The sequence below is a fragment of the Varanus komodoensis genome, unplaced genomic scaffold (assembly GCF_004798865.1).
Source record: "Varanus komodoensis strain SLA01 unplaced genomic scaffold, ASM479886v1 scaffold1, whole genome shotgun sequence".
In the NCBI taxonomy this organism is placed as follows: domain Eukaryota; kingdom Metazoa; phylum Chordata; class Lepidosauria; order Squamata; family Varanidae; genus Varanus; species Varanus komodoensis.
Window position 1 is genome coordinate 85519685 of NW_025335268.1, and position 22153 is coordinate 85541837.

The 22153-nt window shown below is 37.6% G+C and overlaps 1 protein-coding gene across 1 annotated transcript in view; it reads left to right on the top strand.

The window, feature by feature from the left end:
• GABRB3 (gamma-aminobutyric acid type A receptor subunit beta3) overlaps positions 1-16085 on the top strand; it is a 99028-nt gene extending 82943 nt beyond the window's left edge. Inside the window, exons 6-9 of the mRNA XM_044449849.1 lie at positions 2552-2689; positions 3660-3812; positions 5104-5348; positions 15735-16085. Of these exons, the coding sequence (XP_044305784.1) occupies positions 2552-2689; positions 3660-3812; positions 5104-5348; positions 15735-16085 (887 nt within the window). The remainder of the gene's footprint in view (positions 1-2551; positions 2690-3659; positions 3813-5103; positions 5349-15734) is intronic.
• Positions 16086-22153: the final 6068 nt, after the last annotated feature.

The following is a 22153-nucleotide window of genomic DNA, read 5'->3' on the forward strand; positions in this document are numbered from 1 at the left end:
CAGTTCTTTTTTGTTGTTGCTGGTTTTCACTATTATATTCAAGTAACTGAGCAATCACAGCACCAAGGAAAGAACAGGGGCATCCATTTGTGTTGCCTTCCTCTGAGTAGTGATACAGGTTGGATGCAGGACAAGAGGGCAAGCAAGTGGGCAGTAGCAAGAGGGAGAAAGAGGTGCCACTGGAAGTGCGGTGGTCCCTGAAGACAGCTGGCGCCAACCATCCCCACTCCAACACTTGATAGCACGACCTAGGACAGAATATCGGTTTCTCAGCACTGTATCTACTGGGTATGGACCTGACAAAGTCAAATACTTGCAGCTCCGATTTATGAGAACAATAAAGTTAAGCATGTGCATAAATGCCTCATGTTAATATCCCATTAAGGACTGTCAAGTCCTACTAAGTGATTACATAGTCTTAACCTTACTGTACTTTGGATCTTTGGAGGATCTTTTTCCCATTTGAATGGAAAAATAACTTCATATCCCATGATTTGCAATCTGTGGTTAAAAAATATGAAACTGAGAAGCATAAAATACTAAAATGATTAGGCAAGAGCAATGACTAGATGCTTATCTCTAACGCAAGAGAATAGTGTTCATGTTTTAATCAGATTCACTTTGAAGAAAGCAAGCACTAAGATTCAATTTGCTTTCAGTTTACTTTATTATGGATGAGTGATCTTGATACAGCCCCCCTGGGCTGTCAAATAGACCTACTTATGATTAGAAATTCAGTTCCACATAACAAGTAGACTCTCCCTCTCTAATCTGGTTGTGTTTTTTTTTAATAATTGGAGTGTTCATATTATTTGAATTTGAGTTTCAAGAGCCCCTGATCTTTCTTCTTCAGTGTGGTGGGTATAGGGAATTTCTACATTCATGAAATATCAAGTCATGCTAATGAACTCTTTCGTGGAAATTAGAATTGGCCTGCTCTCAGTCTTGCTGAAGTTAATGGAAATTTTGCCATGACTTTCAAGGAGAGAACTAAGCAATTTGTCTCAAATTTGTGACAGATAGCTCTGCTAACACTTTTTTCCTGATTTTTTTTACTCCAGGTTTAGCCCATTTTCATGCTAGTTTAATTGTTGAAGTAGTTATATTGAAGGATACAGCTTTGCTGTTTTCAAGAATTTGAAAAAAGGATGTATGAGGGGGGTTTGCTTTTTGTTTGTAAAACATGCAAGCATCCCCAAGTCAAACCATGAGCACATAACTGTTTAAGATGTTTGTAAAACATGTTCTTGTATTCATCTCATTCCCAGTTCAATTTGTCCAGATTTCCTAATTTACATACATTCTCTCAGTAGACTGAATTAGCCCTGCTTTAGTCTATGATATTAGGACATTTTCACAAATCTCCCATTCATGCAAAGTGAGCATAGAATATATACTTAAAAAGCAATCTGTCATTAGAGGTTTGGAAAATCCTAGAAATCTTGATCATCAGTCGACCGTCCCTGGCTGAAACTCTTTCACATCCAATCACCAGCTAAGATGTCACTGGTCCCAGTAGTGGTTGCCTTATTGACATTGTAAGACTGTGAAGTCTCACTAGTCTTATTTTCACTGCAGAATGTGCCGGTGGGAAAAAAAAGTCCAGAACTCCAAATTTTGCTTCCGTTTTTCTCCAACAGTGTAGCAAATGAAACATAGATCCTCTACGGCTCCACATTCTAAGCAGAATATTCCTCATAGAAAGGACATATTTATACATAAAAGTGTGCTGAAAAATCTGCGTGCAAATAATTTGTTACAAAACACGAGCTCTTTGCTGCTTGATAATTAATTCCTTAGTCTATTTTTCCCAAGGTCTTTTTGCAAAGGCTACATGATCCCAGCCAATCAGTGGATGCATTGTCAGCATGATGACATCATGATCTATGATAATGTCATGTAGCCAATCATACTTGACTATAGCACGACATTACATGGACAATTAAGCGCTATCGTGGTGTTTCCCACCCTTACTCTGAACTCTTGAAAACTGTACTGCTGAATGTATTTCCAGAAAAAACGTTTTATTTCAGTTTGTCCATCAGTGTCTTTAATTGTATACATTTCCCACAGGAATCCATATCTGTTACTTTCTTATAAAAACATTACTTCAGCATGAATTCTTACTATGAAGCCAGGAGGAAGCAGGTTTGCCTAAAATACAAACAGGCAAAAAGATAGATCGCGTCTGATGGGCAGTGGTTCTTATCCTAGGAGCTGATAGATGTTTCAGGCAGATCTGAGGAAAAGAAAAAGAATCAGGGTGTAATAGGCCTACGGCTTATTTTTATGGTTTCTGAGATAAGGAATTCCTTCATGGCCTGACAGATAAATTGTGTTATTAGATAGCAAAATGTGGAGGGGATACCCATGGGAAGACAACTGAACTGGCTGAGAGAGGGTGGGGTTGATATTCTTCCTTCAGGATCACTGATGACTCATACAAAATTATGGCTGGGAGGAATAACCAAGATTTTTGCATTTGTTCTAGCAACTTTCAATATTAACTTTTGAATCCCAAGATGCTAAAGCATTTATACATTGTTTACAGATGGATACACAACTGATGACATAGAATTTTACTGGAGAGGTGGGGATAATGCAGTCTCTGGAGTGGAAAGAATTGAGCTTCCTCAGTTTTCTATTGTGGAATACAAGCTGGTGTCCAGGAATGTTGTCTTTGCCACAGGCAAGTGCTTCTTACATTGTAGATTTTCTGCATTATTAGCTCTCTTGTATATGTCCTTTTTATCTTCAAATGACCATAGAGATGACTAAAGTTCACTGCCCTGGTCATACTTTCAAAGACAAGGGCACTTCAGTCTTACATTGGCTAAAATAAAGAATAACTGTTTATATTTCATCCTTTTGTGGTGCTCAGGAGAAAATGATATACTGGGAGCCCATACTGGCAGTGGCTAGGACTAGACTGGAGATTGTATTTGCCACAAATTATTCTGTGTTTCTTCTTGAGTTTATTGTATTATTTTATCAGTATAGCACCTTGAATATAAAACAGTATGAATATCTTTTTTATTAAATATAAACACCATTCACTGAACTATCCATTGTTGCATATAATGAATTAGGAAGCTCTTGCAGTTTGGGGTATGGGCAGTAATAAGGGTTGTGTGAACTCAGAATAGTAGTGAAACATAAAGCACACACTTTGATTGAACTGGTAGAGCCAGATGCATGCATTCAGAAAAAGTTGTTGTACAAGTTGTACATCCTGAACTACCATCAGTCAGAATTCTCCTGACTGTAAGATTTGAGGAATATTGTCTGTGCAATGTTAATCATGCTAATAGGTACACAAGTTAACAGGAAAATATCTATTCATTTTTAAAAAGAAAATTTCAGTGATATTTGAGAACTGAGTGGTTACTTTAAATTAACTTTATTTGTTTTCTTTGAAAAATACCAAAAGAATGATTACTAGATCTTGGTTCACAAGAATAATATAGTTCTGCTAATATATGCTAATTTCAGTGTGGGTACACTCCATTTCATTCCGTATTCTATAGAGATCAAAACAATCCATTGAATCTGTTTTTATTTCTATTGAAGAGCAAATCATTCTACCTTGTTAGTGTTGTTAATATTTATGTTGTAAAAAAGTGTAACTAAAGCTTGAGTTTTTCCTTCCTTTCTGATAGGTGCCTATCCAAGATTGTCACTGAGCTTTAAGCTGAAGAGGAATATTGGATATTTTATACTTCAGACCTACATGCCCTCAATACTGATTACCATTTTGTCATGGGTGTCATTCTGGATCAATTATGATGCATCAGCGGCAAGGGTTGCACTTGGTAAGGACTGAAATAAGGATGAGTGGGCCATTATTTAATATGTAACATCAAATATTGGCTGCTAGAGCTTGCAACATGTTCATATTCAAATATCATTAGGCCAAGATTATTCCAACGCAGTATACTCACCCTTCCCTCATTTAAGAACCTTTGATCTCTAATTTGAGTTCCCCAAATGGAGCTAAACAATTATGCATGGACACTGACCAAAAGGTAAGTTTTGATGCTCTGTGCTCCCTGCAATTATGGCATGGAGGCATGTGGGGTGGAAGGAAAGAAGGATCAAAAGTGTTCTTTGTCCCAGTTCTGAAATGGGTTTCCACTTGTTCGATGCATTTAAACATATTTACCAACCAGGTGAATCAGTGTGCCTGAAACCTATTCATTTCAATGGGACTTAGAAGAGCAGAATTGTCTCCAAATTGCACCCAGCTCTTTGTTGTCCCATTGGCAACATTAATGATCTTCCATTTTTCTTTCTTCAAGGAATTGTTTCCATACGAGCTTGCCTACCACAGGACACCTGTATCTTGTGGTAGATTCTCAAAAGTGAGAATGCAGTTCATGCAGTTCATGGAGGACTCTTGCTGGGCTCGTACAGTTCCCATAGATTTCTTGCCAGGCCTCTGGCTTTGCTGTTGTCCAATGTTAAATGAGAGCATTCCCTAGAACAGTCTTCAACACTCCCCCTTGTAGGCTTGATGGGAAAAAAATGGTAGTGATGGTACAGCTGCCTTCCAGGGAAGTTTGTCCAGTATTACCAATCTTCTCGCTGATTTCTCTCATATAGGTTTCTAAGGTATTCTAAGAATTCCTGGAACATAGTTGGAAAATCACTGGGCTACATCAATTCTGTATGCTTAACAGAATCCCTCTTTTTGATTACATTTTTGTCTCCTGTCACCCAATGCCCTTTTAAGGGATTTCACTTATCATAAGTTTGACCAGCTTTTAACACAGCAACATCACTTTTATAACAAGTAATGTGGAGGCATTTTTGGAGCAAACACTCCTATTGTGTAAATACAGAGAATCTTACTTCATCATTCCAAATTGCATTGATCTTAATGTGTAAGATATCCAAGAAATGATGACTATGACTACCATTATAGACTTTGCAGAACTATGCTGCTTCTTGGAAGAAAAGGTAAGAAAAGGTACACATTTATATTTAAATACAGAATTAAATGCTTCTTCCCTGGGAAGAAAGCTCCTGGAAAGGGCTTTTAAAAGAACACAAGGAAGTTATCCATGGAAGATAGCAATTAACTCTCCTTTCTCCCCATTTTAGGTATTACAACTGTGCTTACTATGACAACTATCAACACTCATCTCAGAGAGACTTTGCCTAAGATTCCCTATGTCAAAGCCATTGACATGTATCTTATGGGCTGCTTTGTATTTGTCTTCTTGGCCTTACTTGAATATGCCTTTGTCAACTACATCTTCTTTGGGAAAGGCCCTCAAAGGCAGAAGAAACTTGCTGAAAAGACAGCAAAAGCAAGCAATGATCGATCTAAGTTTGAAAGCAACCGGGTAAGACTCTTCACAACACCTACAAATCTGTCTTGTTTTCAGCTCCAACCTATGATTTTATCTCAGTAGTGTTAAAAACACTTACTTTACATGCTGGGTTGTATCATTGCGTTATGTAACAACCATAACCACATCAATCACATTTTATAAATGTATTCTTAGTCATATAAAACACTTTAAGGAGAAAGAGAGTGCAAAAAAGGACCAAAAGGACTTTGGGAAGGGGGTTTCACAGCATGCAGGGAGGAGACTAACCTTTCTGTCCCAGCTATGATTCCTTTCCATATAGCTGCCTGCTGTGCAGCAATATCAAAACCCCCCATTCATCCCAGTGGGTAACTTATACAGCTCTGTATTCTCCTGGTGGCAAAGCAAAGAAAGAGGAGCCACAGCCCACCAGCTTCCCATCCCTTCTTTAGGCCCTGCCCCAAATCAGATGGAACCTTTCAAGAGATATGCTCCAGCCATCACCTGGAAGTTATCATATACAAACAGAATGGCCATGAATTACCATAACCAAGTTTTCTGGAACTTGAGGGATTCTGTCTTTGTCGACTTTAGCAGTCCTAGGTGGAAGCCATCTATATTCTGTTCACACAGCATTGAGAATGGTAAGGAATCTGCTTCACAACTTCAGAGTGGTGGAATCCTTAGACTTAAGCCCCATGGAGTTCAATTGGACTTAGTCCCAGTTAAGTGCATATGAGATTACAGCCTAAAAGGTTATCAAAGCTTCTTTTACATTTGATTTCTCTACAGACCATTGTTCTCTTGAGGCATGTACTATTTGTTCTGTGTCCGTGTACTGAAAATCAGTGGAGACTGATGAACTGCAGTGTGCACACCTGAAAATTTAAATTGGCTAAAAGGAAGCAAATCATCACTGAAAAACTCATTGAAATCAAACAGATCACGACTATCACAGCCAGATGCAGTGTTCTCATTTCCCTGCATCAGTACCTTAATTTTTGAGTCTTTTTTAATGTATATCTATCTGAATATTTATTGAGTATTTATTGCCCAACTTCCAGCTCAAGTAGAATCCCCAGTGTGGTATAAAGAAAGAACAAGAACATTAAAAAAATCCAAAACAACAAATTAACAGCAGAGCATCTTATTGAAACCAAAGGGGCCAGAGTCAACCTGATGTTAAAAATCATTAAACTCAGATGGTATGAAAACATCTTCACAAATGGAAATAGCAGGAGTATGTGTGTCTTGAAAGTATCAGAGAAACAAAGCTGTTCTGCTGCATACCCACTGTTCCTTGAGGCCTACAACTTCAATGACTTCAATGACTTAGGCTTTCTCTGCGGTGGCGCCTAAGTTATGGAATGCGCTCCCCAGAGAGGTCCGCCTGGCGCCGTCGTTATTTGTTTTTCGGCGCCAGGCGAAGACCTTTTTATTCAAGCGGCATTTTAACTGTTAATATTATTGGATTTTATCTGGCCAGGGCAGCTTATTTTATAGTGTATTTTTGTATTTTTAATTTAATGTTTATATTTTTGATTTATATTATAATTATTTTAACTTATTGTTGTAAGCCGCCCCGAGGCTTCGGCGAATGGGGCAGCATAAAAATGTTTTAATAAATAAATAAAGAAAGAAAGAAAGAAAGAAAGACCTGAAATAGCTGACACTTACCAGTTCTACTAACTCCTCAGAGCCAACTGAAACTTATTGAAAACCCAGTTAGTATCTAAATTGTACTCCAGAAGTAACTAGAATTTAGCTAAAAGCATGTTGGAAAATCCCAGCTTTGTGCAGTCCATTGCTTGGAAATATTAAACAGCAGCCAAAGACCAAATGGTAAACTTGGTACCATTCAAGAAAAAGCATAGTCAGAATGACGAGGGAAAACTTGTCTCGTTATTTGTATTGCATTATCACAATATGCAAGTTACAGTAAGCTATATGGCATAATGTCATTACACAACAGAGTAGTTAGGCAAGTGTTAATGGAGGTTTACTGGATAGATTCCTGTAAATGTGCTATGCAGAAGAGCTTATTCACAGAACAAGGCACAGTGTTCCCAGAAGGAAACTGGGCTCTCCATAGTTCGTTCTACCTCTCCTTTCCCCTACATTTTCAAGATTTGTATTCCATGAATAGTGATATCCACATCTCCTGTTTCCTCGCCCACTGGTTGCATCAGGAGTCCTTCTGCTAATGGTCCACTTCATGTTTGGGGCAAGTTTTCCCTTTCCCAATTCCCATCAGCATTTCCTATCTCTCCACCACCCTGTGCCTGCCAGTACCTGCATATATTTCTAGGAAAAAAAGCTGTGCCCTTGTTGTTTCTGAAGTGCACACAACTTCTTACATCTGCCTCTGCTGCTTGTTTCATTCATTCCCACTCTGAAGCAGGTCTCACCCCATACAACCACCTCCATTCTCCAAGTCCCCAGGTAGCAATTTGCATGCATCCTTTAGCAATGTTGCTTTTGTTTACCCTCCCTCCTGACTTCATTGCTTCAGACAGGGAAAGCTCTTTGACATCTGACTGCATTTCCCTAGGGAAAGTACTCTAGGCTGCTTCCCAAACGAATGTGCCCAAGTCCTCATTTTTCAGCAAAGCATCCCTGGGTTCCATGTTGTGCAGTTGCTGAGCTGTGAGTAGAGAGAGGCAGCTCTTCATGGTCCACCACCTTAAGTCCACCATGGCTCAAGGGAATCCCATGGCCTGCAGTTTAACCAGGTGTCACATCCCTCTGACCTAGCAGGGTAGGAGCAAGCCATCAGGTCTGACATGGTGCACAGCCTGACGCCTGAGAATATTTTGTGTTTTTCTTAAACTTTTCCTTCAGCCTGTATAGCTTCTTCCTGCAAGTTTAGCCCTGTAATAATGTTTATGTGTGTGGATACATATTACTGGGTTTGGTGCCCTGAAGTTACACCCGATCCTCTGGGATTATCCAGAGATCTATGAATGTGCCTAGATCACACCCACTCCCATTCTCACATGCTGTTTCTTTCTGTCCAGTTGATGCCCCTGATGCATCAATTCCTGTGATGCCTGAGAAGGCATTTTATGAAGAGAGTGGTGGGCAGGACTCACTGCTCACCTCCTCTGGATAGGGGGAGCAAATCGCTGCAGTTTTCCCATGTGCATGTTTTGGGAAACATTGTTGTAGGGGGACAGAGGAAGGCCCAGCCAGAGTTGGCAGGATAACAAGTTCTTTAAAGGCTGATTTGCAGATAATACACAGCTGACTTCCATGGGTAAGGCGAACACTCTCTTACCAGATGTGCACAACTGTGGAAGGTGGGGAAGAAGACCCCCGCAGAAGCTGGGAGGCTGGACACTGCCACCGAATAATGTGTTGCTAGGTGGACTGGGAAAGGAGGAGTGGAGTCGCGGGATTGTCTTGTAGCTTGTTCACTTTGCCTCCTTTGTCCAAAACTTCAGTGGCACTTTTCAACAAGCCCTAATGAAATCAGCCTCCTGGCATTCCACCCATAATGGGCTGTCATGTGAACCAGGACAAAATCAGGCTTCCATAACTGTGGCCTTCAAGACCTTCTGTCTTCTAGCAACCATGACAAGTGACAAGCCTTCCTCCCAGACCTGAAGGTGCAGAACATCTTAGCAATACTGGCCACCTCCTAAGTTTCACATCTGGGGCAGGGGAGGGTGAGTAACATTTTGTTATGAGACCAAGGCATGTCAATGCATCTGCTGTGAAGGTTAAACTGAGCAAGCCACCTTTCCTGCCTTTTCAGCTTCAAAGCAGAGAAGGGAAGGAAAAAAAGCCACTTGGCCACTTTTCCATTGAGGCACCAGACACCTCCATCAAACAATAGCCTGCAGCAACCTGGGGTCTCCATTTTTGTGGCTACCAATGAAAGCAAAAGAATTCTTTACCTCTTTATATTTCTTTGGAATTTATTGTTCCAACTGTTTGCAAAAACACTTGTTTCCTCTATTTCTTATGCTTCTTTAGCTTGGATAATTAGTTTTTGGGTGAAAATCAAAATGAAAAGTTAAATAAATATTCACTTTCATTTTCAGCCAAAACTAAGCTATTTCTTCAAGGAAAATTAAGTACCAGAAACCAAATTAGACCCTCATTTCTATAGGTTTGGTCCAATTACTATATAACAAGCCAATATGCTGATATGTAAGCTAACACTGTGACTGAAGTAGGTTGGATTCAAATGTGTTGCCAGTGTGGACCAGCACTCTGCAACACAAAAGGTAGCCTACAATGCAAATTCATTTTAAGTCACCTCTGTTATTACCATGGTAAGCAGAACATATGACCTTTCAGTACAGCATCCTTTTACAAATAGAACTTTACTAGGCCGGCCCTTCAACTGCTATGAATTGGCCTGGTTACTTTGAAGAAATAAGGCAAATCAGTAAATCTTGGTATAGTTTATAGTAGATTAGTAAGAATTTCTGATTCCCAGTAGCAGCAGAGAAAACATGATGTAATGAAAAGAGGAGCTTTATGTGGAAGAACTGGGAATTCCATTTCCTCTACTCCAAATCCCGGACTCAGATTTTTTAAAATTCTAAGTGTATATCTTTTGAATTGCACAAGCCAAACGTTTACCCAGTCCTGGTTTACAAAATCATGTAGAACACCAGCTTTGGTATCCATTACCTAACAATAAGTCTAGAGCTAACCTAATATTTTAAGTATCCATCAATTGCTACTTGGGAGCTTTCACTCAGATAAATGAATAGGATCATTTCTTACATGCATTAAACATATTTAATGCATCTGGTGAAGAAACAGAAAGCTTGAAGTTGTGGAACTGTAACTCAGAACTAGAACCATAACTGAGTCAGTACTTTTCCAGGCATCAGAGGCTACAAATACTTGGTATTCCCTTTATCTTACTCATTTTATTTGTATATTCATATATAAAATATCTCTGTGCATGGGTGTGTGACTTACTGTGTCTCATACCTGTACTGAAAACTGTCGTATGCACCTAAGTTCATCATAGATGGAGACTGCATGGCATATTTTATGAATAATAATAAAATGATTATCATTTTGTCCTGCATTATATGAAAATAAAAATAATAGCATGGACAATATGAATAATGAACACAACAGTATGAAGGACATTGGGAATGATCAACATTCCCCCCCCCCCCCATATACACATAAACTGATGTTTCTTAGGCTTTTATTGACATTTTTATTTTCCTTTCCATATTTGCTGTTCTTCCTTCCATCTTTTCTATTGTGATAAATGTTGTAAGCTCTAGTTATGTTAGAAATGTTTATGTTTGCCTTTTCTACCCAGGAAAAAAAGGTATAAGCAGTACTTTTTCTGCCACTAAGTCTTGTCACAGTGCAACAAACGAAAGCAAAGTCATATACTTTTTATAGACAAGGACTTTAAATCTCCCTCCCTCCCTCCCCCCCCCCCCCCCCCTCCCCCTCTGTCTGTGTGTGTGTGTGTAGCTAGATAGATGATAGATGATAAATAGATGGATGGATGATGGATGGTTTATTTGCCACCCTAGCCCTAATATAAGTTACTCCAAGTCTCACTGACTTGGTGGCCACAAGAGCAAGAAGGGGTTTTAAAATTGCAGGGAAGTTATTCACATTTAAGATAAGAAACTGTTTAGGGAACTTGTGAAATCTACATCTTCAGAAATTTCTGGCAATAAGTGGTACAGTTATCTGTTATTAATTGTCAGATGTTAGAGTTGATTAGACAGGTAGGCACATATAAGAATTTTGTTTGAGTTCGCAAATGAACTCATCCGGTTTGCAATCCTGCATGTGAACATGAATGTGTTTTTCAAAATAAGTGCATTCATGATCAAATTACATCTGGAAAAACAATTAGCTTTTTTAATATACTTGAAATGCACATAAAAAGAAGTATTTTTGTGTTTTAGTCAGTGGAATGTGCAGTGCATACTTTTGACCGTGCACATTCTCCTTTCAAAATGTGCACCTTCCTGTTTGAAAAAACTGGGGGAAGAACCAAAAACAAATGGAAGTGAGCCAAACTGAGCTTTGAAATCAAATTTGGAGACTTTGGGTGAACTAGCATCCCTGGTTTTCTTATACCTACTCAGAAGTGCCTCAAGGTAAGGACAGAAACTAGATGACAAGTCCCCCAAGTTTACAAGCATAATAGTGATTAGTCTGAACATTTAATGTCTGTTTTTATCTATAATATATTCATGAATGGAAACGCAGCTAAATGCACACTGTGACAAATACTGTTTCATCAACTATTGTGGGAAGACAGATCATTCCTGAAGTGTTCAAGCTGGAAGTGAACAAAGCTGGCATCTGGCATATTTTTGTGTGTATGTTGAAAATGAATGTTCAGCGATCACATGGAAATGTTCAGTGATGACTGAAGGTTTAACGAGCTGTAGCAAATTATAGGGTAGCATCTTTTCCATAAAACTTCCAGGTAAATATAATATATAACAGGATGTCATCATTCTGTGCTTTGCCCACCACACTTAGCTGGCCAAGGAGCAGGAGCAGGACGACATGCAGCTAGTGATGGCAATGTAATATCTATTTATCCAGGGATTTTGTGGAGGAGAGCAATGGAGTGGCAGTAACTATAATTATCTAAGTTAGCACTAAACAAGCCCCAGCATGGGAGTCTTCCCTCCATGGTCCATTGCACAAAGCCATGGTAACATAAATCAGATCGAAATCATATTATTCTGAATAGGGGTACAGTAGTGTGGTGAATTTTTTTCAGCAGCAGATCATTGCAGGAAAAAGGTTCAGTGCTATTCAGCCAAAAAATAGATGGATATAATTGTCGGGCTCGCTAGTGTCAGCCCCCTCACAAAAATGCAACTGAAGAACAAAAATAACAATATTGGTTTTTAAGTTATTGGAAACTATAGGTCATGATTCCAAAGTCACTGAAGCCATTACCCTTCTCTGAAAATAAAAGATAATGAGTTACATGATTTCTGTATTGCTACTTTATCTTCAAGTTGCTCATAGAGATGGACAAAAAGAGGTGTAGTAGTCCAATGCCTTGTTTTTGATATAAAGGTGGCTAAGTGACAGTTCGCTCAGGCTATTTCACAACCTGAAACTGGGAAAGGTTTGCTTCTGACACACAATCACTTCTGAAATTGTGATAGCTAAAGCTCTAAAGCCAAAGCATGTGAAGTTCAGTATATGCCATCTCCTGGTACACTACCAACTCAGGCTGTGACAACATGGCAGATGGTTAACATCGTCTGATTGAAAACTGAAGCTACTGTAGGCCAACATTTCCTTGATAGGCATTAGGTTGGTGTGATCCTAAAACTTACTGCAACAGTAAACACAGAATAAAAGGAGACATACTCAAAGTAGTGTAAGTACAATGTTCAAAGCTATGGTACTCCAATCCTTGTGGAGATCATGGAAATTGTTGAGTTATCTATATATTTACTGATATGCAAATATTTCATGCAGCAGTTTATTAATCTACAGATTGAATGTTATGTCTATTTGTTTATTTCCTGGCCAGTAACGTACCCTGAGTGTTTTTTTGTTTGTTTTTCCTTGTGGCTTTGTTTGTTTTTGATATTTGTCCTTAATATTTACCCAGGCAAAAAACTCCTACAACTAACTGGGACTTACCTTTTGGGAATTTCTTTATTAGAGAATCTTCCATTAAGGAAGGCCAGATAAAGACTTGGAGACATTCCTATTTTACTACCTCAGAGCTCTTGTTTATGTTTAAGGGCTTCTTAAAGTAATTCTAGGTGACAAAAAAATCTTTGTACTTGAAGCAAAGTAAGAATGTTAAAATGTTAAGTTTAACATTAAGTACATTGTACACAATATTTATTTTTATGACCAGCAATTCCATAATTCTTAAAATACCCCTTAAAATTAATGTCATGTTAAGTAAAAGATCAAGTGGGAATGAGATAATGCAAGCAAAATGAATATGTACTATTAAATCAAGACTCTGGAAAATCCTAACTATAAACAAGCATGTTGGAACTGGCACAAGAAAAGCTTCCCTGCTCATATCTGCCTGATCTAATTGTTTTATGATCCAGGCTCATTAAAATCAACGGCAGTCTTGTAATTCTCTTCATTGAAACAAACTGACTCCAAATGTCTACTTTACTGAAATACTTGCTTTCTGGAACAGAGCCAGATCAGTTTCTAATAAATGCAAACCTCCAGCAAGGATGAACATTTTCAAGAAATGCTTGTTACTTTAAATATACTATAGTAAATTAGGAATTGCACAGAACACACAGATTTTTCTCCTTAACTGGAATACGCAATTAAAGCATTCATTACGAATTTTATTTTCATATTTAAATAAACTATTTGTCCATAGTTAAATTTAGGCTGAGAAATATTTATACATCCGGATATAGTTATACATCCAGAGTTTGAGTAACTTGTACCCAGACAAAAAGGTGGGCAGAATGAGGATATGGGGCACATGTATTGCCCCTATTTTGGGAATGAACCAATGCAATGTGATGCATTTGCACCCATGTCTGAACCAAGGAAGGGGAGAAGATAAAGGCTTAAGTTGGGCACCTTGCTACACTCAGAAGTGGATTATTTCTCTTGGTGTAATAAATGCTTAAATGTCCATGTTCCAGAGAATAACATTCAATAAGGTATTTGTAGTGTGCTGCTATATAAAGCACAATTTTGAATACGGAATCAAACCTTTATTTTAATAGGTCTCAGTAATCAAGTTTGATGTTTTCTTTAGCCTTATACCATTCTTCTCAAATGATAGTGATAACTCTATGGAAAGATAGCATCCTGAGGTGGGTGGAACATTTCCCATAGGATTTTCCAACCCAGACCACATTACTTTATTCCATTGGGAAAACAAACCCATGTGCCTAGTGTTTGGAGAGGACCAGAGAGGTTCCATTCTAACTGTATTCATTTATTTGTAAATATATGAATAGGGATCCTAAGGTAACTTACAATGTAACCTTTAAAAAAACCCCTACAAATGCATTTTTTAAAAAAATATCCAAACGTCATTAACATCAGACTTAAAAGTAGGAGGGAATCGTTCAAAAAGTGCGCAGCACCAATCAATTAAAAAGTCATGCAGAACAAAAATCTTCCATCAGCATGTCTAAAACAAAGAAAGGGCCAACCTCACTTTCTTTAAGAGAAAGTTCCACAGATGGGGCTTCCAAAGAAGAACTTAAACAGTCTTAATCTTCATATGTTATGATAATTGTCACATGTGCTGAAGAAAGAGTGGTAGGCACAACTTAAAATAAATTCAGAAATTGTGGCCAAAATCAAAATGTTGGGGAACACTGGAATTATGTAACAGCAGCAGCAATGAATGACAAAAAGAAGAAACTTAAACATTTTCAAACTGTGTCTGTCTCTGTACTCCTTAGAACGATATTATGTTGGGTTGGATATGTACAGGGTAACTAATGTAAAAAGATGCTTTGAATCTTGTTTTCATTATATAAAATTAAGCATCATTTTAAAGTCCTAAATGACTTGGGACCAGGATACCTGAAGGAACATTTCCTTTCATTTATGCCCTCATGCCCCTTAAGATCGGCAGGAGAGGCCTTGTTCCGGGAACCCTCCCTGAAGGAGGTATGGAGGGTGTCTACCCGGAGGAGGGCCTTCTCTGCGGTGGCGCCCAGATTGTGGAATGCGCTCCCCAGAGATGTTCGCCTGACACCGACTTTATACTCTTTTTGGTGCCAGGTAAAAGCCTTTTTATTTAGCCATCATTTTAAGAACTAAGGATTTTAGATGGTTTTAATTTTACAGTCACATTTTCTTTTTGTTTTGTTGAATGATGAATGTCATTTATTTATTGTTTTGTTATTTATTGTTTCAATTATTTTAATTATTACTGTTGATTATTATTATTATTATTATTACTGTTTTAATTATTGTAAGCCATCCTGAGATGTTTTATCATGAACGATGGGTAACAATGTTTTAAATAAAAATGTTTTTTTTAATAATTTTTCTTTTTCTACAGAAATGCAGCTAAATAAATATTTCTGCACAATATGTTAGCAACAACAATAATATACCCTCTAATAGATATGGAGTGGAAACAGAGTCACTGAAAAATGAATGGGTAGTGTCAGATGCTGGTGAACTTTGATGTGTACAGAACTAGGAAACATAAAATCTCAAATGGGGCAGACCCAAAACAACCTAAGAAAAAGCAGCCCAATCAGTGTGCTTAGAGAGCTATAGGATCTACAAAATCAAGGCACCACACATTTGTATTTATCTTTTTTCATACAATGCTTAACTCTTCCCGCTGAATTTGCTTAATTTTCATTAGACTAGTTGCATACTTTTGGCTAAATCGCACTCGCCAAATGTGAAGTTGTATTTTATTTATTAAAAAACATTATAAAATCCCATCATTATGAATTTGTTTCTAACTAGGTGGACATGCATGGGAACATTTTGCTCACATCCCTTGAAATTCACAATGAAGTTGCAAGCAATGAAGTTACTACCAGTGTCACCGATCCTCAGAATTCAACAATATCCTTTGACAGTTCAGGGGTCCAGTACAGGAAACAGAGTTCACATCGGGAAAACCTTGGAAGGCGTACATTGGACAGAACTGGAGCCCACAGCAAGAAGAGCCATTTACGGAGAAGATCCTCACAGCTAAAGATTAAAATTCCTGACCTAACAGATGTGAATGCCATAGACAGATGGTCAAGAATGGTGTTTCCTTTCACATTTTCTCTCTTCAACTTAATCTACTGGCTATACTATGTCAACTAAACTGACTTTTACTTTTTTAAAAAAGACTTCAACAAGCAAAATACTACTCTGCCTGTTATTTTGTATGTGTACATAAGAACTTTTACATTATATATATATATATAATATACATATATATATATATTTAAATTCCTGTTTATGTGTGTACATATATTGTGAAAGAATGTGTATTATACCCATTGTGCATACACATATACACTACACACACACACACACATACACAATCACTTCTATCTATGGCTGATAATGGACAATTTAACACAGGATGCACAATAAATAAATATTAAAAATATCTACGGAGAGGCAACTATTCTGAAAGCATTAAGCTCTGAGAAAACTCAATATTGTATAAGAGCATCAAAACATTTTTCAGATTTCTATGATCCTCTATTGTCAAAATTCTGTAATATTGCTTGCAAAAAGTGTTATTTCCACTGTTCATTATCAAATTCATTTACACTGGTAAGTTTTTAAAATAATCTGTGCTTCATATCAACTTTAAAAGTAATGAGCCATGTTCATTTTATTTCTCCATGGTTTTAGTTCTGTATGTTATATAATTTTACCTGCTGTAAATGGACATCAGGAATCACGTTGTTAACTCTTATGTAGAAAGTTAAATATTGGTCACCAGATGAATGTGTTGAGTGCTCCTAGGATTTTAAGATAGTCAGCTTATGAATCTGTTTAATAATGAAAAGGTAATCTCTTATTAACACTTATTTGTGTAATGTGATATTTTTGTTTTGGCTTCTCCCAGTTACTGTGCTGTTTTGGAGGGTATATGCAACATCATATTATTGTAGCAATACAGCTGAACAGGAAACAGCAGCAACTATTTCAGGATCTTCCCTTTTAAAAGGTTATCAGATCTTCTCACATGCTAGATTAATATAAGGAGATTCTTTCTGAGAAAAATATTGGTGCATCCATTTCCCCAATTTTTGGTGTACTTTCTGCTCCTTTATGTCTTAGGGCACTAAACTAGGAATGTATGGATTACATCCATCCTGTCTGTGGATTGCAGATTTTCAAGCATCTTTATTCTAGCATGTACTCATTAATAGAACCTTTTTTAATGTAAGAAATTCATTCTGCTTGTGCTAATGCACATTAGCAATAATGCACAATAGCGCCAATGAAGAGTTGCACAAACATGTTACTCTGCAGCATGTTCATCAACACTGGATAAGTCTGCATTAGCATTAAAGTGAATTAGCACAAATTCCATTCACCATCCCAAAAAAGTTTAAAACCAGTCTGCAAGTCCATGGACTAAGTGTGACTCAGAAAGAGGTAGCCCACTGTGGAAACTGCAGGATGAATTCACAGAAATCTAAATTTATTTGAATCTGTTGTAGATTTCTCTCACATCTCTAAGTAGAACACTGTACATTACATGGCATTTTGGCAGAGCTCAGATAGTGAGACTAAATCAGTCCTGTGGAAGAAAGAAAATCACTCTTTTCAGTTTTTCTCTAGCATGGTGATCACCAAATTATCAGAATGCCAATCAAGGGAGAAACTGGCAAATCCTAGCTCAACATTTCTTGAAAGATTAGCACTTCAGTGATAACCAAGAAGGACACCTTGGGTTAGCTATTTTAATAGCAGACAATCTAACTAGGCTATTTCCTTTCAAGGCAAAAATGCATTCACAATTCCAAACATTCTTCTCACATGGTTAATGTAATATATATTTGCATAGTATGCATATATATGAATATTTTTATCCAAATTTTCTTTCTAGTGCTTGCTACTGTGACTGCATGCTATACCATACTTTTGTTTCAGTGATGTTACAGCCTTTTTTTCTCTAGAATTAAGTCAGTAGAGCATTTCTAATGTATAAATTCAATTACAGAACATTTTCATATCTATTTTGTATGTACATGATACACTAAAATTGCTAGTATAGCTGATATGCTACATTCACAAACCATAAACAATAGAAATCAAATGTCTTGCTTCAACATTGATGTGTTCAGTCATTTTCCTTATCCTAAATGTTCCATTTTTGTTTTCCTTCTAATTCACATCCTCATCAGTTTTAAACTTTTCCTAATTAGTGCATTCTAATCGATTGCACATATTTCAGCTCTGTAAAGTTAGTATACAGTTTAACAGAATCAAAGGATGCTAATAGATTATATATGCGTATGTGCATATGTGTGTGCATGTGCATACATATGTATGTAGGGGTGTGTGTGTGTGTGTGTGTGTGCGCGTGCAATAAGATGAATGGCTCCCAAAGGAAGATTGCGAAAAACCAAGCAGGAATTTCAAAGATGAAGCTATGGATGCAGTTCAATAATTGCATCCTCTTTCTTTTAATGAAGTCAGCTTGCAGTATCAGAGTGATGCATTGATTCATCTGAAGCTTTTTATATCTGTATGAAGAAGAAACAACTTTTTCTTGCTTGCTGCTCCATTACTTCCCATGTTACAGGATTGCTGTTTGCACGGCAATCTCACATAAAGTCGTTTAGGTAAGGAATGGAATGGCACAATGGGATGTTTCCTTCCTGACCGCTTCAGCCCCCATGCCCTCAAAAGCCAGTTGAAGGACAGCTCCCAAGTCTGACATGCAGGGGCTTAAAAGGGGAGAGGGAATTGCCCCACTTCCGATTCCCATGATGGGAAGTGGTTGGTACTCTTAATTGGATACCACTCAAAGTTTATCCTGTTTTCATTTTCAGGTCTAATTTACTTTTTTAATGTTGGAAGACAGCCTGTTTTTCATCATAGCATAACCATGAAAATATTGGATTGTCACAAAACTTTGCTAGTGATTTTGGGGAAGATGTTTTATATTAAGTGGCAAGTTCTGATCTGCAAACTAAAACTCAGCGATTCTGAATCAACCAGTGTTCATTCGAAAATGCTTCTGCGGACAACATGATCTATAGTTCTTTGCTAGGGGCCATGCTTTCGTCAGAGAGTATGCCTATACTAAGTTATGCCAAGATTACTCTTAGCAGTCTGGATCATGTTCTGCCTTACTGAAAATGTCACTGAACTTATTTTTCTCTAAAATATCAAAATATTCAAACTATCAATCAAAATTTTAGTCCAGTATAAAGATCTTTCTTAAAATGTGGAGCATTGTACTGAGATATTAAAAGATATGATAGGAAGGATTTTGTCTCTTTTGCCATGAAGACTGTAAATAAAGATACTTTTGTGTTACAATATTTCTCCTGGTCTATCATGATGAGATGAAAGGTAAACTTGAAAGATTCTCATAGGAATGTCAGCAAGGTCCTATTAGATTCAATACTGATACTGACACTATGATCCAGAAACTTATTAAGCTAAAATTATCTACCTGAAATGTTTCCCAGTCCTAAACAAAGTACTCTCAAAGAGATCCTATAGGAATTAATTTGTACATGTGTGCTTAGGTTGATTTAGTCTCATGATCGAGTGCAACAGCTTTGGTGGATTAAAGAGTGCAGCCAGAATCAACTTGAAGTGGCAAAACAGAAGCTGAGGCCTCATGGATGAGGCAAAGCCTCAACCAACAAATTATTTGAGGGATTTCCAGGGAAACTGATCACTGATTTCCTCAGTGATGAAAATTCTGTCAACCTCCTATTATAATGCTATCTCTATCATCAATATGAACAGTATTAAGAAAATAATGGTATACACGCCCTTAAAGTCCAACTGACGGACTTTATTGGGAACCTTCCATTCCTTATCAGATGTAGCTATGATGTAGGGGGAAGAAATGCCCCTTCTTTCCTCCCTAACTGGCCCATGATCATCTCAGGATGCCAGCCATTACTTTGAAAGGGAAGCATGTGTGTTCTTGCCATATATGCTTCCCTTTTATATATACATATATGGCTACTTTTTATTGAAAAAATAGTGGTTCTGGTGATGGGTTCCTTTCATCTGCATTCTATCCCCACAAAAGTCATAGCTGAATACTGCAATTCTTAAAGATTAAAAAAGAAAAACTTTGATTCAGAGTCAATAAATACCTTTTATCTCCTGCAAACTAACTCTTTTGATCATAGTATACTGTGGAAGGAACGTCTAACATATTCTACTTCTGCAAAAGTTCAAAAGTTAGTACCCTTCAGACTTAATAAGAGCATTTCATTGTAGCATTTTACTAATATATCACACTTAATAAAAGTTTGTTGATGGGAATTTTCTCTGTTTCTGTTGTTGACATAACTGTTGAAATTAACACAGAGATTATTCTTAAAGAGGTCAATTGGTGGTGGTGTTCTTACATGCCATCAGCTCATTTCTAGCTTATGGTGACCCTATGAGTGAAAGCCCTCCAAAATGCCTTGTCTTTCATGGCCTTGCTCAGCTCATAAATGCAAGGCCATGGCTTCTTTTATGGAGTCAGTCCATCTCGTATTTGGTCTTCCTCCTCTTCTTCAGCCTTTGACTTTCCCTAGCATTGTCTTCACCAGTGAGTTTTCCTTCTCATGATGTGCCCAAAGTATGACAGCTTCAGTTTAGTCATATCCACTTCTAGGGAAAGTTCTGGCTTGATTTGATCCAGGACCCACTTGCCTGGCTTTTTGTCAGTCCATTTGGTATTCAGAAAGTTTTCCTCCATCACCATGTTTCAACTGCGTCTATTTCCTTCTTACCTACTATCCTCACTGTCCAGTTTTCACTTGTACATAGTAATCAGGAATAGCAGTGTGGAAGATCTTGTCTTTGGTCTCAGGTGAAACATCTTTTCACTTGATGATCTTTCTAGTTTCTTTATTGCTGGCCATCAAAATCTCAGTTGTCTTCTATTTTCTGGGCTGCAGTCTCCCTTTGAATTGATGTCTGTAGCACAGTATGCAAAATCTTTCCCAATTTCAATTTTCTTAACTGTTGACAGTACAGTTCTGTAATTTTTCTATAGTCATGATTTTTGTTTTCTTAATATTCAGCACTTTCTTCTTTCACTTGCATCAGGAATGGTTGCAATTCATTGCTGCTTTCTGCCAGTAAGATGGTATCATCTGCATATCTTGAATAAGTGATATCTCCTTTATCAATTTGTGCTCCTTCTACTGATCATAATCCAGCTTTCCTTAAAATATGTTCTGTGTACAGATTGAACTGATAGGGAGATAAAATACACCCTTGTCTGATACCTTTGCCTATGGGGGAGCATTCTGCTTCCCCATATTCTGTCCTAACACTAGCTTCTTGTCCATGACACAGGTTACATATCAGAACAATCAAATGCTGAATCATTCCCATTTCTTTCATAAGCATCCATAGCTTCAAGTTACAGGCAAAGGCTTTGCTGTACTCTATAAAGACAGATAGACTGATCCTCTTCTGAAATTCTTTGATGCACTCTAGTAGCCGATATATATTGGCAATATGATCATAAATACCTCTTCCTTTTTAGAATGTCCAGCCCATTAGCCACAAGACTCCCTTAGTTCTGTTGGCATCCTATCTATTCTGGGTGCTTTATTCTTTCAGTGGCTTTCAGAGCAGATTTCACGTCACGTTCTAATATTGCAGGCTCTTCTTCATAGGAATCCTCTTCAAATGAGTCTGTCATCTTTTTATCTCTTTTTATCTCTTCTGTATAGTTTTGTATTGTTTCCACCTTCTCTTTATTTTCTCCTGGTCAGATAGTATGTCGCCCTTTTTGTCTTTCAGCATTCTTAATCTAGGTTTGTTTTTCCCTTTGAATTCTCAGGTATTCTAGGATGGGCTTCTTGTCTTTCTTCTTTTGATTTTTTCTTCTACTTCTTTGCATTGGCCATTGTAATGGCACTTTTTGTTTCTCCATGATAGTTGCTTAAAAGTTACAAGTCTGGATTCTCCCCTTATTTCTGCTTTTGCTTCTTGCCTGCCCTTAGCAATTGTGTTTCTGTTGTCATCCATCTGGGCTTTTTCTTTCTTACTGCAGCAGGAATGGTCTGTTACATTCTTCCTTGTCTCTGGTTTCACCCCACAGTTCTTCTGGTTCTCAGTCAATTCAATTCAATAATACAAAGATTGCTGTTCTGCAGTCTTTAAATTCTTCAGGAATGTTATATAAGTTGTATTTTGGCACAATGCTTCTGTTAGTGATCTTTTTC